The sequence below is a fragment of the Periophthalmus magnuspinnatus genome, chromosome 14 (assembly GCF_009829125.3).
Source record: "Periophthalmus magnuspinnatus isolate fPerMag1 chromosome 14, fPerMag1.2.pri, whole genome shotgun sequence".
In the NCBI taxonomy this organism is placed as follows: domain Eukaryota; kingdom Metazoa; phylum Chordata; class Actinopteri; order Gobiiformes; family Gobiidae; genus Periophthalmus; species Periophthalmus magnuspinnatus.
In genome coordinates this window covers 20,753,407-20,779,300 of record NC_047139.1, presented here as the reverse complement: position 1 = coordinate 20,779,300, position 25,894 = coordinate 20,753,407, and the positions used below count along the sequence as shown (strand labels likewise).

General features: G+C 39.5%; 1 protein-coding gene across 3 annotated transcripts in view; it reads right to left on the bottom strand.

Moving 5' to 3' along the window:
- Positions 1–25,894, bottom strand: part of alcama (activated leukocyte cell adhesion molecule a) — a 224,932-nt gene that overhangs the window by 6,934 nt on the left and 192,104 nt on the right. Inside the window, exons 12-15 of one of the 3 annotated variants that reach the window (XM_033978783.2) lie at positions 24,938–25,067; positions 19,682–19,714; positions 14,109–14,223; positions 12,272–12,392 (exon numbers count right to left, since the gene is read on the bottom strand). In XM_033978783.2, the coding sequence (XP_033834674.1) occupies positions 12,308–12,392; positions 14,109–14,223; positions 19,682–19,714; positions 24,938–25,067 (363 nt within the window). In that variant the 3' untranslated portion in view covers positions 12,272–12,307. The remainder of the gene's footprint in view (positions 1–12,271; positions 12,393–14,108; positions 14,224–19,681; positions 19,715–24,937; positions 25,068–25,894) is intronic. The other 2 variants (XM_033978785.2, XM_055226871.1) reach the window with 2 other exon arrangements.

Sequence of the window (25,894 nt, the reverse complement as noted above, 5' to 3'; positions counted from 1 at the left end):
CGAAGGTTTGAACTTTGAGAGTGTTTAAAGAAGAGAGAAATGTGAGAAAATGTTAATGCCTGTCTGAAAAAGTGTATAAAGTGTGTGATGAGGGATTTATCAGCCTTAAAACATATATAATAATTGTAAAAAATAAAGCTAACTATATAAAGCCTATTGTGGGTTATTTTTAGAACATAACCCCCGTGATAAAGGAGGGACCACGGGACAGTCTATGGTTCAAACCAGGAAAAAACTGGTTGACTTATGTAGAGCAGTTGCTTTGAACCTATTAAGACAGCTCTCCTCTTCTTCTTTTTGTTCTTCTTCTTAATACACTGAGAAAGACACACTAGATAGAGTGAATAAATGATAAAAGCCCGTTGTATAAACTGTTCGACACTCCATGACATTCAAACGTACTTGAGCAGCCAAGTCCTGCTGTGATCCTACTTGTTGTGAATAGTTTCGAAATGAGAAAGTATATTTGGACGAGGAGCTAGAAATCTGGACGTTTTGGCCTCAAGTCCTCTGCCACAGAAGTCCTGTCTGAACTCTAAAAATAACTGCAAATTCAATTACTGTTGGCATGCTTCATCTTATTATGGATATGAGTGGATCCAGTGTGGAGCAACAACACTGTGCTTTGGTAATGCTGTTTCTGTGTACTGTCTCTTTAAATGTGAACGTGCCAGATGTTTGAATGAAGATGGGGTGTCGCTGTTGTCAAAAGTATGGAAAATCAGATACTAAAACTAATATTGAAACTAGATACTGATATTTGAGCAGGTATCAATGCAAAAATGTACATCAACAGGACAAAATTTGAGCTTCCTGAACAGTTTTAGTTTGATTTTGGCCTGATCACATAGACTGTATAAAAAAGTGAATGTGACGTCACCCACAGCGTTCGGCTCCAGTCAAATGAAGCTCATATGGGGGTGAATTTGGAGCCGAGTGCCATTTTTGGAATTCCCACCGCGAGTATCATAGCAACCAAAGAGACAATCCAGAGCAAGGCTGTTGAAGGTAACACCCCTTCCCGCCTGTAGTATCAAAAATCAGACACTAAAACTAATCGAAAGTAGATACTCATTCGAGCAGGTATCGGTGCATAACAGTTTTAGCATGAGGTCTTATATGTTCTGATAAAGCCCAAAATCAAACTAAGATGAAGGGAGAAATTATACTAAAATCACTAAAAATATCTTCATTATAATTGTTATGGAGTGTTGAGTGAACTTAGTATAGAAATTGAGTTAGACATTTTACTATTGTGACAACACGAGCCCTGTTTAAAGTGTAGCAGATTAGATTGCTAATTTAACCAAGATAAGGGCGGAAACGAGTCTGACACAATAGTTATAATTAGACTAAAAGAATAACTTACAACACCTTTATTTTTGGTTTAATTAATGTTTAAACTTTCAGCAAATGTGCGTCACTTTAGCATAAACAGCCCCTGCATTTTGGATGGAGTTTTCAGTATCGTTCACGTAGTCAGAAGTACACACTGATACTTCCCGTCAGAGGTGGGTAGTACTCAATTACATGTACTCAGTTACATCTACATAACTTAAGTAAGTACTTTTCTAGCAGCATACCTTTACTCCTACTTGAGTAACTCTTACTTGAGAAAAGTTGTGGTTCCTCTGCCCACTGTGAGAGAATCGAAGTGACCTGAGTTTTATGTCGACAATATGAAATGATTTGAACATTTGTGTTTCTTGCAGCTCCATCAGATATGAGTGTTTGACAAATTTTTGTGTCTGTTTGAAAATGTCAGATTTTATTTTGTGTTTTGTCCTTCACATTACATTCAGTTCAAATTATAAATCAGATACGTTACGTCCCAACAGTTACTCTTTAAGTTACTCTTATTTGAGTAGTACTTTTCCCAAATACTTTGTTATTCCTGATTCTTGGAGCAATACTTTGTATTTCTACTTGAGTAATACTGTCAAGTCTTATTTGAGTATATTTTTGTATTTTTATATAACCATCTCAACCTGACTGAATCTAGAGTGGAGCAGCAGCAGAATGCTTTGGTAACGTTGCCTCTGCCTCTGTGTACTGTGTGTACTGTGTGTACTGTGTGTACTGTGTGTACTGTGTGTGCTGTGTGTACTGTTTGTGTTGTGTGTGCTGTGTGTTCTGTGTGTACTGTGTGTACTGTGTGTGCTGTGTGTTCTGTGTGTGCTGTGTGTACTGTGTGTACTGTGTGTTCTGTGTGTGCTGTGTATACTGTTTGTGTTGTGTGTACTGTGTGTACTGTGTGTGCTGTGTGTACTGTGTGTGCTGTGTGTGCTGTGTGTACTGTGTGTACTGTTTGTGCTGTGTGTACTGTGTGTACTGTGTGTGCTGTGTGTACTGTTTGTGTTGTGTGTGCTGTGTGTTCTGTGTGTACTGTGTGTACTGTGTGTGCTGTGTGTTCTGTGTGTGCTGTGTGTACTGTGTGTACTGTGTGTTCTGTGTGTGCTGTGTATACTGTTTGTGTTGTGTGTACTGTGTGTACTGTGTGTGCTGTGTGTACTGTGTGTGCTGTGTGTGCTGTGTGTACTGTTTGTGTTGTGTGTACTGTGTGTTCTGTGTGTACTGTGTGTACTGTGTGTGCTGTGTGTTCTGTGTGTGCTGTGTGTACTGTGTGTACTGTGTGTTCTGTGTGTGCTGTGTATACTGTTTGTGTTGTGTGTACTGTGTGTACTGTGTGTGCTGTGTGTACTGTGTGTGCTGTGTGTGCTGTGTGTACTGTTTGTGCTGTGTGTACTGTGTGTACTGTGTGTGCTGTGTGTACTGTTTGTGTTGTGTGTGCTGTGTGTTCTGTGTGTACTGTGTATACTGTTTGTGTTGTGTGTACTGTGTGTACTGTGTGTGCTGTGTGTACTGTGTGTACTGTGTGTGCTGTGTATACTGTTTGTGTTGTGTGTACTGTGTGTGCTGTGTGTGCTGTGTGTGCTGTGTGTGCTGTGTATACTGTTTGTGTTGTGTGTACTGTATGTGCTGTGTGTGCTGTGTGTGCTGTGTGTACTGTGTGTTCTGTGTTTGCTGTGTGTTCTGTGTTTGCTGTGTGTGCTGTGTGTGCTGTGTGTTCTGTGTGTTCTGTGTGTGCTGTGTGTACTGTGTGTTCTGTGTTTGCTGTGTGTACTGTGTGTTCTGTGTTTGCTGTGTGTACTGTGTGTTCTGTGTGTGCTGTGTGTACTGTGTGTGCTGTGTGTATTGTGTGTACTGTGTGTACTGTGTGTGCTGTGTGTACTGTGTGTGCTGTGTGTACTGTGTGTGTTCTGTGTGTGCTGTGTGTGCTGTGTGTACTGTGTGTGTTCTGTGTGTACTGTGTGTGCTGTGTGTACTGTGTGTACTGTTTGTGTTGTGTGTACTGTGTGTGCTGTGTGTGCTGTGTGTACTGTGTGTGCTGTGTGTACTGTGTGTGTTCTGTGTGTGCTGTGTGTGCTGTGTGTACTGTGTGTGTTCTGTGTGTACTGTGTGTGCTGTGTGTACTGTGTGTACTGTTTGTGTTGTGTGTTCTGTGTGTACTGTGTGTACTGTCTCTTTAAATGTGTATGTGTCAGATGTTTGAATGAGGATGGGATGGTGCTGTGCTTGCGGTCATGGAGACAAATAAACACATTATATCGAGGCAGCGGAGAGAGTAATCAGGTGAAGTCGTTCTTTTAAAGTTTGACGCTGGCGATGAGCGGGACTTTAAGTTAATGTGCAGCCCACAGTGCCTCCCTCTCTCTATCTCTGCCCCTCTGTACCTCTCTCCCTTTCCCTCCCACTCTATCTCTCTCTCTCTCCCTCTGCCCCTCTCTCCCCCTCACTTTATTTCTCTCCCACTGTCCTTCTATCTCTGTGTGTGCTTCTCTCCTTCACCCCTTTTCTCTCTCCCCTTTCCTTTCCCTCTCTCTCTCTGTGTTTCTCCCTCTGCTTCCCTCTCGGCACTGTCTACTTCTTAGCTGGACCTCCATCTTTCTCCCTCTGTGTCTCTCCCTCTCTTTCCCTCCCCGTCTGCCTCTCTCCCTCCATCTCTCTGCATCTCTCTCCATTTCCCTCTTGGCGCAGTCTACCTCCTTCTCTATCCATCTCTTTCCCTCTCTCTCTCCGTTTCTCTCTCGGCACTGTCTACCTCTCTCTCCCTCCCTCTCTCTCCGTTTCCCTCTTAGCGCTGTCTACCTCTCTCTCTATCCCTCTCTTTCTCCCTCTCTCTCCATTTCCTTCTTAGCGCTGTCTACCTCTCTCTCTATCCCTCTCTTTCTCCCTCTCTCTCCGTTTCACTCTCGCCGCTGTCTACCTCTATCTCTACCCTCTCCTTCTGTCTCTCTCCCTTTCCCTCTCCCTGTTTCTCTCTCCATTTTCCCTTTTGGTGTGGTCTCCCTCTCTCTATCCCTCTCACTCCATTTCCCTTTCAGCGCTGTCTATCTCTCCCTCCCTCTCTCTCCCTGTCTCTCTCTCCCTCTCTGCGCTGTCTCCCTCTATTCCTTTCTCTCTTTCCCTGTCTCTCTCTCCGTTTCCCTCTTGGCGCTGTCTACCTCTCTCTCCCTCTCTCTCTCCCTCTCGGTGCTGTCTCCCTCTTTCCTTCTCTCTTTCCCTGTCTCTCTCTCTGTTTCCCTCTCTTTCCCTGTGTGCTTCTCTCTTCCCCTTTCTTTCTCTCTCTGCCTCTCTCTGTTTCCCTCTCTTCCCCTGTATGCGTCTCTCTCTCTCCCTGTCTCTCTCTCTGTTTCCCTCTCTTTCCCTGCCTCTCTCTCCCCCTCTTTACCCGTCTGTCTCTCTCAGTCCCTCTCTTTCCCTCTCTCTCTCTGGTTCCCTCTCTTTCCCTGCCTCTCTCTCTCTGTTTCCCTCTCTCTCTCCCCCTCTCTCTCTCTCTCTCTCTGGTTCCCTCTCTTTCCCTGTCTCTCTCTCTGTGTTTCCCTCTCTCTCCCTGTCTCCCTCTCTTTCCCTGCCTCTCTCTCTCCCCCCCTCTTTCCCTGCCTTTCTCTCTTTCCCTGTCTCTCTCTCTCTGTTTCCCTCTCTCTCTCCCCCCTCTTTCCCTGTCTCCCTCTCTCTCTCCCTCTCTTCCCCTGTCTTTCTCTCTCTCTCCCTCTCTTCCCCTGTCTCCCTCTCTCTCTCTTCCCCTGTCTCCCTCTCTCTCTCCCTCTCTTCCCCTGTCTCCCTCTCTCTGTTTCCCTCTCTTCCCCTGTCTTTCTCTCTCTCTCCCTCTCTTCCCCTGTCTCTCTCTCTTCCCCTGTCTCCCTCTCTTCCCCTGTCTCCCTCTCTTCCCCTGTCTCCCTCTCTCTCTCCCTCTCTTCCCCTGTCTCCCTCTCTTCCCCTGTCTCCCTCTCCCTCTCTTCCCCTCTCTCCCTCTCTGTCTCCCTCTATTCCTTTCTCTCTTTCCCTGTCTCTCTCTCCGTTTCCCTCTTGGCGCTGTCTACCTCTCTCTCCCTCTCTCTCTCCCTCTCGGTGCTGTCTCCCTCTTTCCTTCTCTCTTTCCCTGTCTCTCTCTCTGTTTCCCTCTCTTTCCCTGTGTGCTTCTCTCTTCCCCTTTCTTTCTCTCTCTGCCTCTCTCTGTTTCCCTCTCTTCCCCTGTATGCGTCTCTCTCTCTCCCTGTCTCTCTCTCTGTTTCCCTCTCTTTCCCTGCCTCTCTCTCCCCCTCTTTACCCGTCTGTCTCTCTCAGTCCCTCTCTTTCCCTCTCTCTCTCTGGTTCCCTCTCTTTCCCTGCCTCTCTCTCTCTGTTTCCCTCTCTCTCTCCCCCTCTTTCTCTCTCTCTCTCTGGTTCCCTCTCTTTCCCTGTCTCTCTCTCTGTGTTTCCCTCTCTCCCTCTCTTTCCCTGCCTCTCTCTCTCCCCCCCTCTTTCCCTGCATTTCTCTCTTTCCCTGTCTCTCTCCCTGTTTCCCTCTCTCTCTCCCCCCTCTTTCCCTGTCTCCCTCTCTCTCTCCCTCTCTTCCCCTGTCTTTCTCTCTCTCTCCCTCTCTTCCCCTGTCTCCCTCTCTCTCTCTTCCCCTGTCTCCCTCTCTCTCTCCCTCTCTTCCCCTGTCTCCCTCTCTCTGTTTCCCTCTCTTCCCCTGTCTTTCTCTCTCTCTCCCTCTCTTCCCCTGTCTCCCTCTCTTCCCCTGTCTCCCTCTCTTCCCCTGTCTCCCTCTCTCTCTCCCTCTCTTCCCCTGTCTCCCTCTCTTCCCCTGTCTCTCTCTCCCTCTCTTCCCCTGTCTCCCTCTCTGTCTCCCTCTCTTCCTCTGTCTGTCTCTGTGCTGGACCTTTTGCTCTATGAGACTAAAGCAGAGGTTTTATGAGCTGTAATGAAGAGCAGTGTGCCAGTGTTTAGATCGTGGGCCAGTGCAAAGAGGGGCACTCAGCACATAAACACATTCACATTATAAGTCTGGAGTAAAAAGGCTTTACATAGCACAGAATGGAGGATTCATCAGAGAAAAATTACATTAATAAGTGTAAAAAAGGCTGCGAGTAGAGCCTGCCTGACCTGTGTCTTACAAAACAATGAGCTAGCATAAACGGGCGCTGATGCTAATTCATGTGTATACTGTTCAGAGTGGTTAATGGAAGCTAGTTTTGCATAAATAAATAAAATTAAAAATGAATTAGAAGATTTAAACAAGAACAGTGAGCTTAAGTAGTCTTCAATCTTTAGTCATTAAAATTGAATAAATGGATTCTGGGTAAAGGAAAAACAACACAAACATAAAACGATGAAAACATGCATTCGTTTACACAGTCCTGCTCTACAACTGTGTGATGTATAATGTATAAGGTGTTTTTAAAGGTACAGTATGTACATTTCTGGAGGTGGAATGTTAACTGCATGATTCTATGCAAATTGGGAGTTTGCATAGACTGTATATATAAATGGACATAGCTAACCTGCTAGCCGCCGCGCTCCAAATAGGAAGTGATCATGGGCATGCTTCCTGCTCCATCGACTCTGGCTCCAATTCACTTTCTATTGAAAAAACATCACCCCTCTCTCTGTAACTGCTGCCGTCAGACTTGTCATTTTGGTCTTAATGTTTGTATCAACCCTGCTCTACATGATGGTATTTTTATTTCGCTATTGTGTCCGTAAATCAAGATATGATATATAATCTGGCACTTTCTTAACTTCTTCTATATCTGCTAGCCTCGATGAGTTTCATTTGACTGGAGCTGAACACTATGGGTGACACACACTCTCTTAGTCCACTTCTTTACACAGTCCATGTTTGTAATGTACCTCAACACAGTCTTCCCCAAAAAGTTAGAACTTGTAAAAATTAATGAATTACTGACATAGCATACGTGAATTAGAAGCACTTCAGTATCCCTATCCCTATGGGCACCCATGGGAGGCCAATTGTAAAGTGTCTTCTTCATTTAGAGCAGCCGTCTCTGTGTGGAGCTATAAAGACGATTATCACCACAGCACTCAAGCAGTTCTCATTACACAGGCCAGGGGTGAGATGAGGAAGCTGGATAATTGGACTATTAGACTCAAGCTACACATACGCTATGAGAACTATTTATATACTGTAGTAACACTTTTGTTCTGAGTCACATTTATGTATGGAGTCTTTGAGTGATCTAAAGCATGCTAAATTGACTAATGCTCCGGCTGGTTAATCCTGACCATGGTCCTATCTCAAGATCAAGATCTGTTTCTCAATGAAGACGTTTTTGAACTCGATTATGTCATAATTTCCAGTGGTGGACGAAGCAATCAGTTTTGTTACTTAAGTAAAAGTACAGATACTGGAGCAAAAAATACTCAAGTAAAAGTAAAAGTATCACACAAAAAAGCTACTTAAGTAAAAATAAAAAAAAATCTGTTTAAAAATGTACGTGAAGAGTGAAAGCAAAAAGGATTTTGTGCATATTTTGAGACTTATAAAGATTCAAATGTAGTGATTTTGATAAAGATTTGAGCTGAATTTTGTTCAACAGAAACAATTGAATCTATTTTTTTCTGGCTGTTTTTATTTGTATATTTTTGTTTGCTCAAACTATGAACATGATAAAAATAAACTCTCACGATTTTCAGCAGGTCTCAAACAATAATAAAAAATACTTTTACTTTTCAGCCCATTTCAAAAATATAGTGGCGCAGTAAGTACAGATACTGCTCTCAAATGTAATAAAGTAAAAGGTATCCACTTTAAAATGCGTATCTTAAGTAAAGTACAGATAGCTGACATTTGTACTTAACTTTACACTATCATCAACAGGGAAACAGGCTCCTGCCCCTCATCTGTGACTATGACATCATCACATTTCAGACTCTAAAACACACCAATAACAAGAAAGTTACGCAACCTCTTCATCTCTTACTCACACCGTTGCATGGGCATAAATGTTTGAGCTGGTATCAAAGTGAGCAGTCAGGGTAAGTAAAAACTCCTGTTGTTTGGTCTCCTCAGGTGCTGTTTCATAGGTACAGAATGTGTGGTGGAGGGCCAACACAAGCAGAGCATTGGCAGAGACGCTGGGGTCAGGCTGGAGGCTTGTGGATAGGATTTGTGTGCGGGCCCAGGGGAGGTCATGACCACTCCGCTCGTAGCACAAAAGCAATCTGGGAGTTCTTCTAAGGTGAGTCACTTCTCCCCTCGGCCTCCCAACACCTCGTCTTACCCATCAGCCCCGGCAAATCCCACTCTAACCCTGAGATGTAATACAAGGAATACAGTGCGGAGAGATGTGCCCAGTAACGCCAATGTGCTGCTTTAAAGTTTGGTTCTGTCTTCAAGACGAAACTCCACCAAAACCTTTATTGAACTGAACTTTTTCTTTTGGAATTACTTGGCTGGTTAAATATAATATAAAAAAGACTGCAAGCACACCTACACTGAGATGCTAACAGCTAACATATATTAAAGAGAGAGTATTCATTGCTAACACATTACATATTTAAATCACCATGTTACCTTTTATTGTTTTGAAAATGCTATATTTGGAGAAAAAAAAAAAAAATTGTGTATTAGTGAAATTACTTCACATCGTATCGGGTTTGTGGAGTTGTAGTGTATTGCTTTGTATCATGCGTTTTTATATTTATGGAGAACTGTTGCTGTGCTGGAGCATGGGTGACACAAAGTCTGACTCGTACATTTAACCATAAGGAGGATTCGAATCCATGGGTTTCATAATGATGAGAAAAAAGGACCGTTGCCCTAGCGATATATAGAATTCAAAACAAAATATAATATCTTTTGAACGGGGTAAAAGTCTTCAAAATATTACATATAATAGGAGGTTGAAACCCATGATGAATAGGTCCCGGGAGAGATCAGAAAATTACTCAAACATGGAGGGTGACATTTAAATTATTTTTCTGACGAAGGAAGAACATTATAACATGATAGAAAGCTCCAAAAAGTCTATTTCGCATAATACTCCATCTGTAAGGACACACTCATGAGCTGGTTTTAGCTGTAAAATCAGGCAACCTGAAGCAAGGCTCTCCATAGGCTTTGTAACAGGTTACTTAACTGTACATATTATGTTTTATCTGCTCCTCTGCAACAAATGGACCTTCATTTACAGGAGTCGCCAATTACCAAGCATGTGATTAAAACAGGACATCTATACCGGTCTACATATATACAGTTAAATCGAAGTATATTGACAACATGCCTCCATAGAACACAACACATAAAAGCCCACTGCTCTGTATAAGCTGGAGTGCAGTGATATGTCTTTCCCTTAGGTCACACAGCACACTTCATTAAGAAGACTGTTTGACGTTAACAGAGCTATAAGGTGCCACATGTAGAAGACACAGACATTTTATCAAAAAATACCCAGGTATTTTCAAACCAATTCTTAGAAAAAGGGTCCAGGATAGAGTGCAGCCCTCAGACTGTGGAACCAAAATGTGTCTCTTTGGAGCAGTCGTTTTAAACAGTCTCCGTTTAAAGGTCCACTCTGGTCTCAACAAAGAGACCCCCACACTTCTATAAACTGTTTGGACAATAAAGCCTGTACTGTGCCCTCTGGCTCACTCTCACCCAGGCTTTCTTGGATAAAATGTCTATGTTTTCTACATATGATACTGTTAACTTAAACCATGTTTCTTGTTTAAATGTGCTATGTGACCTAAGGGGAATATGTACTGTAGTCTACACAGAGCAGTGGGTTCTTATGTGTTGTTCTATGGAGGCATGTTATCGATATATATGTACACCAGCCCTGATGAAGGCTCAAAAGTGCCTCCTCCATCTTTCTTTCATCTCTAATGGACCATAATGTTGGTTCACAAAGGACTTTATAGCATCATGGGACAGATTATCTTCCACCTGCGTGTCTCCATGGAGATGTTACTGTTTTACCTGGCACAGTATGACATTCAACATTTTTATCTCCATGGAAACAAGCAGGTGAGATACATGGTTGATGTTACAGTTCAGATCTGTGGAGAGGCGAGTCTACTCATAATAAAAATGCATTTAAATCAACATGTTATTTTTTTAGTATTGGAAGCACCTGTAGTTGAATACATACAAGATATACAAGTTTAATGCCATATTGTGGAACATTTCAGTTAAAGGAATGAGATTTCCATGGAGACAAGCAGATCACTTATGCTAGATGAAACAAACTGAAGCAGAGAGGTAGTTCAAGTTTCTAATCCTTCAATCCTTGGATTTTGAACCAAAAAAAAACATAAGCATGAACACCCTTTAGGTTCAGTAAAACGTTTCAGATTCTAAACAAATCAACAAAATATTTCTTATCTGCCCAATTAATGTTTACTCCAGATCTCAAACACATCCTGCACACACAACCTGTATTATTTCATCCCATTGCTTTTCCAGCTGTAGTTAATGTTATAGAAGTTTTGGCTGCTGGTTTGATTCATGTTTACAAGTCAAGTACGCTCCACAGCTAATGAGAAAACCTGACTGCAGTACAAACCATATATTTGGGAGTTGTTGTAAAAATATCAGATATATTTGCAATGAGTCTTCAAAATGGATGTGCATCAAATGACATCTTAATGCTATTTCACAAATCACTTCATTGGAACATGCTTATATGAAAAATGGGCGGACATATTCTCCAGGAGAGGCTGTGCACACCACATATTTTGGCTTTGTTTATTTCTGCTCCTGTCTGAAACCTTAATAGCTGCTCTTTTCATCAAGCTATTCATTTGACACATTATTGAAATAATTACCTTGTGCCTGTCTTCTGTAATGATATGCAGAATATTTTCAGTATAAAAATAAGAAATGAATAAATGGCAAAATTAGTAGGATGTTTGTGGTCAGTGGTTTCATAGTGGTGTTTTCTGTTGCAGATCTGTTCATTTTGTCTGACGATAATTAACTTAGCAATAATAAACTAGTTAAGACAAATATATCGGTCAAAAGTTTGAGGGGGGTACGCTCCATTGTTAAAAGGTTCTTAATTAACTTGTTAAGTCAGCATCCACATTGAAGACCTTAGCACCTCCTTAGCTCCTCCAACCAGAAATGTCTGGCTCCGCCCCTGATCAAATATGTTAAGTAAGAAAGATATTCGGAATTAAAGAAAAAGGGTAATTAAATATAATTTAATACAATATATTTTTTATTAAATCCTCAAAGTTTTCCACCACCCTTTGCTTTGTCAATTGTTTTTTTTTAATATCTAAAACTGAGAGGGCGTGTCCAAACTTTTGACTGGTGTACGTACAGAATACATCAAATATATGAAATTTCAGTTATTTCACTGTTTTTCTTTGCTACATAATTCCATATATATCTTACTTCATATATTTGATGTCTTCCCTATGTATAAAATGTAGAAGGCAATAAAAATATAAAACAAAAAAACATTGAAGGAGATAGCCTTATATCGCATATCCCAATTGATCTGAGATAATTGCGGTTGGGTGGATTGATCTTGGCACAGGATACTTGGAAAGGCTCCAAATCCATTTCATAAAAAAGAAAAAAAGAAAAAAAAGAAAGAAAAGAAATTTGCTGGCTTGTTGTTCTACCAATCATAAGCCAGCATAAAGATTTGGCAGATGTTTATCCAATTTATCCAACCTTAATAAAATCGTCTACCTCATAGTCCTGGCCCACTGTTTCAAGTAACATTGCGTAACTTTCTGTAACTTTCTGAAGGTGGCACGTCTCCTGCATGACTCCATGGAAAGTTAAAAACATACTCTGGAACATTCTCAATGGAGATATTGTAAACCCCCCAAAAAACAAACACAAAACAAGTCAGGTTTGTGGAGGAGCATGTTTTTGTTCATTTTTGTGTCTATCTTTATGGTCAAAAAGTTCCACAGTGTGACTTTTATAACCTCATATCTCTGACGTTGTGCATGTGCATTTAAATACCTCTTTTATTCCAGTTAGTCGAGCCAGGACGGCCTTTTAAACAGTGTGATTGTTCTCCTCTAGCTTCTTGCTCTCCTCGGATGTTCCCACCTCCTTCTCGTTCGTCTTCCAGCTTCCTTGTCTGAAAGAAAACACAAACTCAACCCTGTGACCTGCTCCACCTACCCCACCTGGCCCAGACACTCACTCCGTCAGTTGCCAGCTCTCTGAACACTTATCTCTCTGCATTGGCACATCGCTCTTTCTGCTAACTCACCCCTGTGCTCCATCACCACAGTACCACCCGCTGCCTGATAGCGCTAACAGCTGCTTATCGCCATGGTGACAGATGTGATCATTTGGGGGCACACATTGCATTTGTTCCCTCTATTGTCTAGGGATGGGCAATATATCAGTTCCAATATTCTATCGAATCATCATCTGATATCTGGCACTGATATTTTCTTGTGCTACCCATAAACTGTATAAAGAAGTGGACTAAGTGAGTGTGACGTCACACACAGAGTTCGGCTCCAGTCAAATGAAGATCATCGAGGCTAGAAGTTATAAGAGCGAATTTGGAACCGAGTTCCATGTTTGGAATTCCGACCGCAAGTATCATAGCAACCAATGAGTCCATCTGGAGCGAAGTGTTGAAGGTAATGCCACTTCCCGCTTGCAGGACTGGTTTAGTAATGCTGTCAATCTAACTGTTGCTAATGCTAGCAGGCACAACCTTGGGGACAAAGGCACCTCATTGGTCTGTTATTAATGTTCATATCTTGATTTATGGACACAATAGCAACATAAAAATACATATCGATCATGTAAAGTGAGTTAACACGAACATTTTAAGACCAAAATGAAACTGACAGCAGCAGCTACGGAGACAGGGGTGATGTTTTTTCAATAAGTGAGTCGATGTAGCCAGAAGCACGCTTGTGATCACCTACTAAATACATGGGTAGTTCTGCAGTCTATATGAAGTATTTTCATACTATTTAAAATTGTATTTGTATATATATATTTGAAGTATTTATTCTAGGGTAACCAGATTTTCAAATATAAAAATGTTTGGGTCAGTAAGACTCTAAGGGACTCTTTTTTTGTTTGTTTGTTTTTTTGCATTTTTTGTCTTTTTTGTGCTCATGTTCAAGCACGTTTTCCTCTTTTCTTAACCAATCACAATATCCCCTCTTAAACATTGGCAGGGATAAAATTGGTCAAAAATAGAGACATCTGGGACACAAAACCTATACAAATCAATGATTTTGGGTAGATTTGCTGGGACAGGGCCTCAAAACTGGGTCAATCGGGACATCTGGTCACCCTAAATCCTTCATGACTGTAATATTACTGTATTAATGCCTACTATATGCTAAACAGCAGGACCCCAGAAAAATGGAAGCTAATGGGGTTTCCAAAAATCGTGGAAACATGGAGCTAATTATTTTCTATAGTGGATAAATATACTTTCTTCTTATTTTAAATGTTGAAAAGTTAAGATCTTTACTTCAACTAAAGATTGATTTGTGTGCCTTGCTTTGGATTTATAAAGTTAAATACCAGTATTAGCAAGTATTGATTATTAGCCATAGCAGCAAGCAAAAAATATCAGTATCGGTATTGACTGAAATAAAAAATTAAAATAAAATACAAATAAAATAATGATCCATATCTGACAATCCCTACTGTTAACTACCTACCTATCCACCGCATTATTATTCTGTGTGTCTCCACTCCTGTTTAGAATGCAGGGCTAACTAGCAGAAGTGCCACAAAAGCTCCAGCGGGGACTTGCAGATGTGATTGTGAAATGCTAATGTATGCGTGTGCGCCGATGTGCTCGCTAGCGTACCTTGAGTTCTTCATGTAGAGCCAGTAGATGAGAGCCACGACTCCAGCGGCGAGAATCAAACCCACAACCACGCCCACTATGAGCTTGGCCTGGTCATCGGACTCCTCCTGAGAATCTGAGACACATGCAAAACGTTACAACACAGACTCACTTTCAAATGAGAGAGAGTTTCTTCAGTAAACCAGTCCAAATACTGAGTGGTGGAACGTAACAAAGTGAAAGTAGTAAATGGACTGTATTTAAGTATGATTTTTAGGTATCTATACTTTACTTAAGTAGATTTTACAGTGGATACTTTTACTTCACGACATTTGAGAGCAGTATCTGTACTTTCTGCTGCAATACATTTTTAAACAGGACTGAAAAGTAAAAGAATTGTTCATTATAATTTGAGACCTGCTGAAAAGTCTGAGGTTAATTTTGAATATGTTCATAATTTAACCACACAAAAATATATGAATAAAAATAATTCAAAAAATTCACGTGTTTCTGTTGAACAAAAATCAGCACAAATATTTATCAAAATCACTACATTTGAAGCTTTATAAGACCTGAAAATCTGCACAAAATACTTCTACTTTTTACTCATCACTTTACTTAAGTAGATTTTTCATGTGATTTTTTTTGCTCCAGTATCTGTAACAATAGTACTTCTTTCACCAATGAAATAGTGCCCAAAAATGATCACAGAATCATATAAAATAAAATACAAACCGGACCTGAGACCTGGATATTACTGTGCATAGGTATGTAGCACAAAAGGACTTAACATTATGACACAGACCGAGATTCTCTAAATAGGGGCATAGGGAATCACGTCTGGTTAAATTAGCAAAATTTCTGTTTTATTTGAATGAAAATCTACAAATAATACATCAATCTGTTATCATGGTTACTGCATATTCATTGACTGTCCTTGTGTTTTGGATTAATAAAAGTTGAAGCTACAGTTTTTCTAAGTTTGGGGGCCATCTTCCATGTGCCCTTCTTTCTGTCCCTACCTGATCTGGACCATCTGCTCCCTTCTTCTCTGTCGTCTGGTTTTCGTGTGTCCTTCCTGCCCTCCCCCTTTTCTCCTTCTCATTCCTTCATTCTTTCAAGTATGGAGGGATATGAGCCACAGACCAGCCTTTGACTATCTCGTCCATCATGACTATTGTTTTCATGCATAGTAATAATAACAATAATCATCATCGTCGTCTGTATCATTGTTGTCACCGTAGTCGTCATCATCATCATCATTCTCATAATTGTCGTCACCATCATCGTCATAATCATCATCGTCTTCGGCGTCGCCATCATAATCATCATATTCTGTATTCTGAGGTTGCGTGGTCCAAGTGAATCGGTGGCTTTATAAAGTTGTTCATCTTCAGTAAACCCAGCACTCTGCTCTGTACTGAAGCACTACCTTTAAACAAGCATATTTTTTATCTTTCTAATGTCTGCTTGAAATGCATTAACTTTGACACACATGTCTCTAAACATCCTGTCTGTCCACTGAAATAAACCAAGCACTGGAAAAAGTCACAAGTCTGAAACAGTCTCCAACGTTGTCAGTTATTTCAATGTATATTCATATAATCATCTTGTGAACCTATTACAATACATAAAATTAACAATGCTAATGTAACACTGCACAAACCATTTGTCTCATTCAAATATCAGATAAAATAAAACAAAAGTCCATACCTGACAATCCCCCCTACAGCTACCTACCAACCTACCGCACTCCAAAGTTGTCAGTTATTTTAATGTATATTCATGTAATCATCTTGTGAAGCTATCAGAGGAATTCTGAATGCTAACTTAACATTGCATGAGTCACTTATCTCATTCAAAAATCCCATTAGCACACATTAGCGTCACGACTTCTGACGAGTGTCTGGTCATCCTGTTCGCGAGTGTGGCTAAAATTAGTTGTATTTGTTAATGCAAAATGGCCGACCTTGGACCTTAAAATATTATTAAACTTAATAAATACGCATAATGATCGTTTCTCATTATTGAAGCATATTTTAACCATAGAATCCCATGTGTTTTTTCTCATTAAGTTATCTCTGTGTTGCAGCAGAAGACATTTTAAGATTAATTTATAACATCACAATTTGTATTATCTGCCAGAGCTGAACGATTTTGGAAAAATATAAGATTTCCTAAGAAGCCCTTGCAATTACATTTTGATTTCAAATTTGTTTTGAGAGGATTTAGACAGGATTATTTTGACATTTTAAAACAAGGAGCGTTAATATTTGAGAGAAAACTGAACCGATAAACTAATACAAGAGTCCCATGCATTTCAAAACATGTTTGTAGAGGTTTAAACTACATGGTTAGCAGTATTTTAATTGTGTGGGATCCAAAACACACAAAACACAATCCCCCTGTTTTCAAATGGGTGTGATTGACAGGTGGACTAGCCGAACATTTTATTGTCCCATAGATAACAATGAAATCAGGAAGTGTGCCGTAGCATGTTGTTGTTAGCTTGACCATCACTCTGCTCTGGCCTCTAAAGTTGTCAAAAACCTTTATAAACTCATCACTGTAAATAATTAAAATGTCTGGAATACAGGTGGACTAGTCAATCGGGGACACACATGGTTAGTCCGTAGCTGAGCTGGGATCAATTTTAATTTTATTTGTAAATCATAGGTGATCAATGAGCTCCTTCGCTTCACATGTCACTGAATAAACAGATCTGATTGGATGATCACGTTTGACCGGGTTTGAGACACATCGGAGGACGTGGGGACCAGTATACAGAGAGATAGGCCTGTCACGATAACACAATGAAGAGAATATAGATGATAAATGATAATATTGAAACTAATTTATGCCACTGATGTAACAAACCTAAAGTAGAATTAAGCCCAAAACAAAAAACTATTCTAAATGTGTTTTTAGCCATATTATACAAACTGAATGGAAGTCTTTAGTAGTTTGTTTGTATCTATGAGTCATAGAAGTTATTCATTTGACTCTCTTCAGCTCAAATCTAACTGTAGAAAAGTCAAAATTACAAAAAGTTCCCGACTAGTGAGAAAAAGTACACAGAATAAATATTGCCCCCAAAAAATGATTGTTCCATTTTACATATATGGAATAAGTCGATATAGTGATTATCAGGACAGGCCTACAGAGAAGTATCAGTCTGAATTTGCCATTTTAATATAATAAAACAAGATTATTTGTTGTTGGCAAAGGAAATGCCAGCTTTGTCATGAGAGCTCTTGTGAATTACTGCAACTATGACTTTTCAAATTGTGATTTTGATTCGATTGGACTGGATCTGAACTAAAGGTACAAGGTAGATATTAACTTGAAAACTACCGCTTCATGACATCACAAGGTGGAACAGAGCATTTTGAGCTTTAGAGTAGAGGTATGTTTTTGAGGACAAGAATCCATTTTGTGTAATATAGGACCTTTAATGACATATTCACTGTGTTAAAGGGCCTGTACCCGATTTCTTCCCAAATTATAATTTTGATTCGATTGGACTGGATCTAGCAGCCGTAATATCTACTAATCAAGCCTGGATGTAATATTGTGGGAATAATGTAAACTTGTTTTTCATTTTGCCATGTGCTTGATACGAGATATCTGTGAAACTTAGTAATATCAACCGACAGATATTACAGATCTGACAACACACTGGAATCATAACATGAGCAGGAGGTGCGCAGTTTTAGAGAGCGTCTCGAACGCACCCTTTGTCAACTCCTAAATCTTAAAGCGCTTTATTGCTAGCGCCACTGTTTATATTTCTGCTTCTTGTTCTTGTGGTTACTGTAGCGATGGAGGGCCCCGCGGAGCCTTTTGTGTACATTCTGGGAACATCGGCAGCGCCCCGTGACATCCGGGATATTGTGGGACTTGCTGTGTTCTTTTAATAGAACAAAAGTGTACTAAGAAAATGTTAGCGTTAGCGTGTCTGCAAACTGTGCATTCTCAGTTTTACACATGTGTCAGTCACTCGTGTTGTTGCCAACCTGCAGGTGACAGATGACTTCAAAGCACAGCAGGGGCAGAGCCTGTACCACATTATTCATATGGGCCGTGTTGACATATTGTGATCACATGAGGGCACCCTGCTTGTTGTTGTTGTTAAAGATACAGGTGATGGCTGTCTGCGTAAAGGTTCAAATATGGAACAGAAGATGGCCAATGTAGACTCCTTATGCCTTTTTGTATTCACACATACACATAGCTCTGGCTTTGTGTTAATGTACATTAATGTGTAACAACATCATAACATGGCTTAAACCTCACAAGAGCTTTAAGCCATGTTAAACAAACCTGTTTGCTTAACACAGCACCTATAATGACATATTTGCTGTATTTGGGCCTGTACCCAATTTCTTCCCATGTATTTGAGCAGAATTTGTCCCAGTACAGATATACTGTACAAGCAGCTCTTGAGGTCAAAATATGTCCACTGTGTGCTACTGCATCTAATGCAAACTGTATTTTTTGGTAAAAACTTTGGTCAGCTGTAGTTGTTTTAAATCTGCTATAGAAATTAACTAAATAAAATTGAATAGTTTTGCTTCTCATGAAATACCATAAATACCATCCCATACCTAATATCAGTGGTGGATGAAGTACTTGATTTTGTTACTTAGGTAAAAGTACAGATATAAAGGTAAAAAGTCACTCAAGTATCACATGAAAAAATCTACTGAAGTAAAAGTATGCAAGTACACATTAAAAAATTTGCTTTAAGATTAAAAAGTAAAAATATTTTCACACAAGTGTTGTTAGATGTAATAATATAGATTAAAAATTATTCATATTTTGGTCACAGTAACAATACAAATCAATTTCTTAATTTTTCTTAGGAATTTTGTGTATTTATTTTTGTTTACTCAAAGCCGACGCTTGAACTCAAAAATTTTTGTCAGGATGTTATCAAGAACATGGTAAAAATAACCCGTCAAATCATATGAAAATTACTTTTAAATTTTCAGTCCCGTTCAAAGATGTAGTGAAGTAGAAAGTACAGATACCTGCTCTCAAATGTAGTGAAGTAAAAGTAAAAAGTATCCACAGTAAAATGTACTTACGTAAAGTACAAACACCTAAAAATCCTACTTAAGTACAGGACTTTACTACTTTTACTTCGTTACCTTACACCACTGCCTAGTATACATACCATCTTCCTATCTACACTTTCAACTATAATGAATCCTTATGAATCTATTCAGTATCCCACCATGTGATCCCAGTCCCGAGGAAAGACTCATCAAATGTACGAGAGGACTTGTGTTTTTACCATTTACCCCACTGTATAAACTCCCTTTAATAATCCCAGTGCTGCACTCCTGATAATCTGGTTTATCTTTCGTAGCAACGTTAGCACGAGAGAGCGGCTCACAAGAGGAATGAGCATGGAGACGTTGAGATGGGCGCACACACAGACACACTGCGTTTATACCAAAACAAATATCAGACCACTGGATGTTTACCTGGAGTCACGAGCCAACCCATTATACCCAGTCTCTGTAAATATACTTTTAGGAAAAAATAAAAGAACAAAGGAAGAAAAAAACAAAACAAAAAAATCTTACCTTTACCTTTATTGTCTGGATCTTCATTAAAAACTGAAACCAAAATAACAAAAATAAATTAGAAATCATAACAAAACTAAAAACTAAAACAAAAGCAGGTGCAGTGCAGACGATGCCAAACAAGATCAAAGTGTCATCTTCTTATTGTAAAACACAGTGGTAATATTGGCGCGTTTCGAATGCGTCGACGCGCTGGAAATTATGTGCTTTCAGGACATAAAACAGGGAAGAAAGAAGAAACCGGCTTAGCTCCCAAACAACAAGAAACCCATCCAGCAGCCTGGGGAAGAGCGAGTGAGGAGCAGAGACCAAAGACATGAGGATTACCACACACATTCAAAGCACAGGGAGAAAACGCCATGGTACGGTGGGGTTTAGCATGAAATGAAAGAACGGAGAGCTAGCATTCACCATTAGCCTTTGACAGTCCAAACCATTCATTATTTTGGCTTGTTTTGTTCTGTTTCGTATCTGTAGTGGGCTCAGTGGTGTCTGTCGTTGTAAACAAACATTTCTGAGGTTTCATTCAATACTGGGCTTTTGATAATAGTCTGAGAAAATGGATCATAAACACAATGATTTAATTACTGCTAATGTGTTCACGAGCGAGGACGCAGAGGTAAAGGATCTGTTGATTGCAGTTTCATTAGTGATTTTATTAGAGTTTCTGATATAAGTAAATGTAATTAATTAAAACTGGGAGTTGAGTTTTGTCCTTTTTCCTATTTGTGGCTATGAATGCTGTTATTCAACATAAAACATAACATAGCATTAAGCCAAATTAAAACTGTAACGTTACATATTCTAACTTAATTATGAGAAGTTGGTTCACATATGTATACAAACTTGTCCCAATTGGAAAAAAAAACTAAACCTTGTGATTAAAGGAAAGTAGTATAGATCCATAGACTGTATATATAAATCGAAATGGCTAAAGCGCTAGCCGGCATGTTTCAAATAGGACGTGAGCATGGGCATGGGAAGTGAGCATTTACATTGAAAAACTGTTTGTGTTAACCGGCTTTACATGATCCTGGTATTTTTATTTCGCTATTGTGTCTGTAAATCAAGATATGAACATTAATAACAGACAAATCAGGCGCTTTCTTTAGCAACAGGCTTGATTAACAGTGTTGCTAAGCGCCCGCCCCTTGCTAAACTCACTCCGGATTGGCTCTTTGGTTGCTATGATACTGGCGGTCAGAATTCCAAATATGGAACTCGGCTCCAAATTGCCCCTGTAACTGCTCTATCCTCAATGAGCTTCATTTGACTGGAGCTGAACGATATGGATGACGTCACACTCCCTTAGTCCACTTCTTTATTCAGTCTGTGCTTAGATCCAAACAATATGAAGGGTCAAATCAAGCTAGCCTGGGTTAAGTTAGCTGATTTAAATATGTATCTTCATTGACAAAAATTGAAACATGTACTGCCAAAATGTGTTATCTCACTCTCACATGTGCACAGATGTTTTGAATAGATGATTGTCTCGCCTCGACCTCATTTGGGCTTAAAAGGTCCATATCATGCTATTTTCTGATCTATGTTATTATAATAATGTTGTTTCCTCATCACAAACTGGCCTGGAGTTGTGTTTTGTTTCATTCACACATGTTTAATACACAAATCCTGCATATTTAGACTGAGATCTTCTCTCAAACTGAAAACACTCTGTTCCACCTTGTGATGTCATTTGGTAATACAGGAAGTGCAGGAAGTGCGTCATTGTGTTTTTAAACTCCATACACCTTCACTAGGATTATTTGGATAATTTCAGGCCTAGAACTGCCAATCTGTATTGAACTAAATGTAAATGTAGCTGTTACATTGAAAACTACCACTTCATGACATCACAAGGTGGAACAGAACATTTTGAGATTTGGAGATGTAGACAGACTAAAGGGTTACTCGAATATGTGTGAATGAAACAAAACACAACTCCATGTGTGTTTTTGAGAAGGACAACAGTCAGTTTTGTGTAATATAGGACAAAACAAACCAGTTGATCTTTATTGAATTATAGTTGTTTCATATATGTGTAAAATGAAATGTGTTAGTCTCCAGTATAAACAGAATTGTAAATAGATTGCTGTCTGTCTCTAAGCATTAGCCCAGTGATTAATGGTAAGCTATGTGCCAAATCAAGCTAGCTGATTTCACATTATAACCACATTTTCTAATGCATAATCTTTCACTCATACGGCCTCATTGGGTTTAACAAATAAACCAAATAAGTCACATCCTATTTGGTGAATACAAACCCAATGCTGCGTGCTCCCTGGTGAGATATTTCCCCTTTAAACACAATCCGTTTGCGTTGACAAAGTACACAAGCATGCATTTGAACTTACTTAGTAACCATGTCTATCCCACACCGCAGTGCAGGGTAATTACTTGGGAGCCCGTAATCTAAGCCTCATTACGGCCAAAAAGGAAATCGGCCTCGCGCGTCTCGCAACATCTGCATTGGTTTTACAGAATATAAGCAGGAACCAACAGCAGTACACCAAAGAAATCAATGCTACCGTTCCTCCTGCTTCTTTCTATTGTTGTTGCCTTGAGGCCAACACAATACTACTGTGATGTGACGGAGATGGGTGAATACGGCTGATGACAATTTCATATTTGTGTTCATGCCTAAAATAGTCAAAATGAGATGCTTTTTATTTTACTAGAATAGGTCCTCTTTGTGTGATCTGATTTCATATTGTGTGTATTAGCAAGATATGAAAAAGCAATTAGGAGCATTCAACATTTTAGGGAGGTTTAACGTGGCAGTTTTAGCAGTGGAAATAGTAGTTGCAGTAATGGGAGATAGAGTGGTAGTATAAATAGAATGAATCTGTAGTATAAATAGTACAGATTCAGTGGTACTTTCAGCAGTAATGGCATTAGTAGTTTGTTAATCAAGTACTAGTAGTAGTAGTAGTACTGTAGATCTTTTAATAATAGCAGTAGTTTAATAAAGTTATATGTAATTGTAGTTGTAAAGTTTTAGCTTGTAATATGTGCAGGTAGTGATTTAAGTAACATCTTCAGTACTACATATAAAAGTAGTAAAAAGTCACAAAGTATACCTGGTTTTCTGGTAGACTTAAGGCAGCATAATTTTATCTTATCTAGTTAAAAATGAATTTTAGTCGCCCGGCTAGTCCTGGTTCTTTCAAGAGTAGCAGAGCAGAGTTTTGCTAAAATAGAACAATATTTAAAATGTAAGCATTTAACCGGAGGAAACTTGTGTGTTTATAAAAGTAGATATTTGTGTCTCAGAGCTAATGCTAATGCTAAGCTAATCTAAATCTCAAAACAGAACAAAACAACTTCATGAAAATACATCTAATGACATGTCCATTGTTTTTCTGTGCAACATCATTCAGACCGTAGAGCTACTTTAACATTATTAATTCATTTTAATTTGAGTTTAGCTTTAGCTTCAAGACACAAACACCTACTTTTATAAACACAGACGCTTCCTCCAGTGCAGTCTTTACATCATAGTAAAGGTCTTGACCTGCTGTTTGTGATTATCTATCTGTAACTTTCTGTCCGCTGCCTGGTATTTAAATATTGATTTATTTTAGCATGACTCAGCTAATTTCCAATACACAATGAATGGAGCGGGAAATGTGGCTCCAAACAGGAATTAGGCAAGCTGCTCCGTGAAAAGGCCTGATATAACTAACCATTTTGACTAGTCTGCTAATTGGAAAAATAACCGCTAGCTAGTCGGCAATTCACATGATAGTTAGTTGCAGCCCTAGATGATGGTTGTTATTGTCAAGTGGAGCTAATAGTCGCGGTTGTTGTAGATAAAACTGTAGGATTTGTGTATCACCAGCATAGGCTCTGTATAATTTATAGAGCAATTCCATCTACTTCATTATCACAAAGTTCTCTGAGAAAGATTTATAGTTATGTGGTATGTAAATATTCATATCCTCTTCTTTCCATAGATCCTCGTGTCATCACTAGTTCTATATTAACATTACAATGTACACTGACTTGGCTCCAGTTAAATGACCCAGTTTTAGGGGCGGGCGTGGGGCCTATCATTAAAGTTCCTTATCTCCTGGGTGGGTTGATCATAAAAGATAAGCATTTGAACAGAGAGCTGCTTTGCGTTGGTGTTTGCTCTACTTCCACTGCACCGTTTAATGTCACTCCTTTTGTTACCCCAGCAGAATAGCATTGTTAAAACCAAGCAGTCATTATTAAAATGAGCCTTCAGAATTCAAAGTACTCGTGGAAGGCTGCTGCTGGCAAAAGAAACCAACTCCAACTGCGTTTTGATATTGCCAGTAACACAATGGAGTCACCGGCAGGCCTGTTTGTTCCCCATAGAGCTGAGCTATACAAAACTGGAGAAGTGAAATAACCGAAGAGGTCAGAGAGGTTAGCGGCTAAAAAAAACGTTCCAACAGCAAATCAGATTACGATGATTTAATGTTTTAATGACTGTCAAAAGCGATGTTTAGAGAATGCTGCGTCCGTCACCACACTTAAACACAAGATTAATTTGGCTAATTTCGCTCTCTCTCTCATTTCGGCTAATGCTTCTTAATTAGTGCTAGCTAGCTTGATACATTAACTGGCATAATACAAAACGACTGCAAAGCCTATGCTAATGGCCCATTTGTATCTTGACATGGCCAACATTGTGCACTTCAGCAGAAAGAAGAACAGCGTCTTAAATTGACCAAATTAGACAAAAGCAGGAATGGTTTAAAAGAAAGTTGCAGTATTTAGTTAATATTAGTAGTTGTTGACTGTACCAGATTTGAAGGTAAATTTGTCTGGCCCCAGTACAGATGTATTATATAAGCAGATCTTGAAATCAAAATATGCCTGTTGAGTGCTGTATGCACCCAAATTAGAAACCATTTCATTTTCTGATAATCAGAAAGTGTGTGTTAGCATGCTAGTTGTTGTTAGCTTTACCATCAGTGAGAAAAGTGCTTATAAACTCATCGCAGTGAATCATTAGGATGCTAAGAATGCATAAAGTGAGGAATAACTTTGGATCACTGCAAATCGTTTCAAATGAACTAGCGCTGTTTTCTTATCAGGTTTTTGATTCAAAGCAGCACTTTAAAATAAAACTATATGAAACTGTAGTCATATATAAAGTAGCTCTCAATAAATCCAGGCAGGATCTACAGGACTAGAGGTAGAAGCAGTACACCATTAGTAGTAGTAGAAGTGGTCAAGTATAACTGCTGTAGGCCTGAAAGAAGGTGGGTATCTAAAACTTACCAGAGGAGACGTTGATGGTCATAGCGTCTTCTCCTAGCTTGTTGCTGACGATGCAGGTGACGGTTAGGTTCACCTTGGGTATTACAGTAATTTTATGGGTAGCCTTGCCATTGGAATAGGCGCTCCACTCCTGCCGGGAAATGAGAAAATGAATGAAGAGGCAGCGCCAATATTTACAGCAAAACACAAGTCCCTTTACACATTACTGACTTTATGTCCAGTTGGAGATATAGTGATTGTTGGGATGGTGACAGAACAGATGATGACAGGGCAAATAACTCCAAATGTTGTCATAAAGAGGTGAGCTGAAGCGGCCAGTGCAAAGGGAGGTCGGACACTACGAGCCAAACACTCCATCCAAAAACTCTACGGGCCAGAGCAACCGGGATGACATTTGGAAGGTAATCACAAAATACATCAGTGGAAATGTGTATGAGATCTGCACTAGGGCGGCGCCATTCTGGAAAAAAGTATTTAATTCAGATTTTTTCTAATGAGCATTGCGATTATGATTCGATTTGCGATTTATTTTAAGATAGCAACAGTGGAGGGTGAAGTACTCAGTTTTGTTACTTAAATAAAAGTACAGATACAGATTTTACTCACGTAAAAGTATCACATAAAATAAGTGTTGTTAATATGTTAAATGTAGAGATATTCATAAAAAACAAGACTTTGGTCACAGTAACATATGAATCAATTTCTTAATATTTCTTATGAATTTTGTGTATTAATTTTGTTTATTCAAGGTCAAAGCTTGAACTCTAAAGTTAAACTTTAGTCAGGATGTTACTACAGACATGGTAAAAATAACCCGTCAAACCCGTCACATGAAAAGTACTTTTTACTTTTCAGTCCTGTTCAAAAACATAGTGGAGTAGAAAGTACAAATACCTGCTCTCAAATGTAGTGAGGTAAAAGTAAAATGTACCAACTGTAAAAGGTACTTAAGTACAG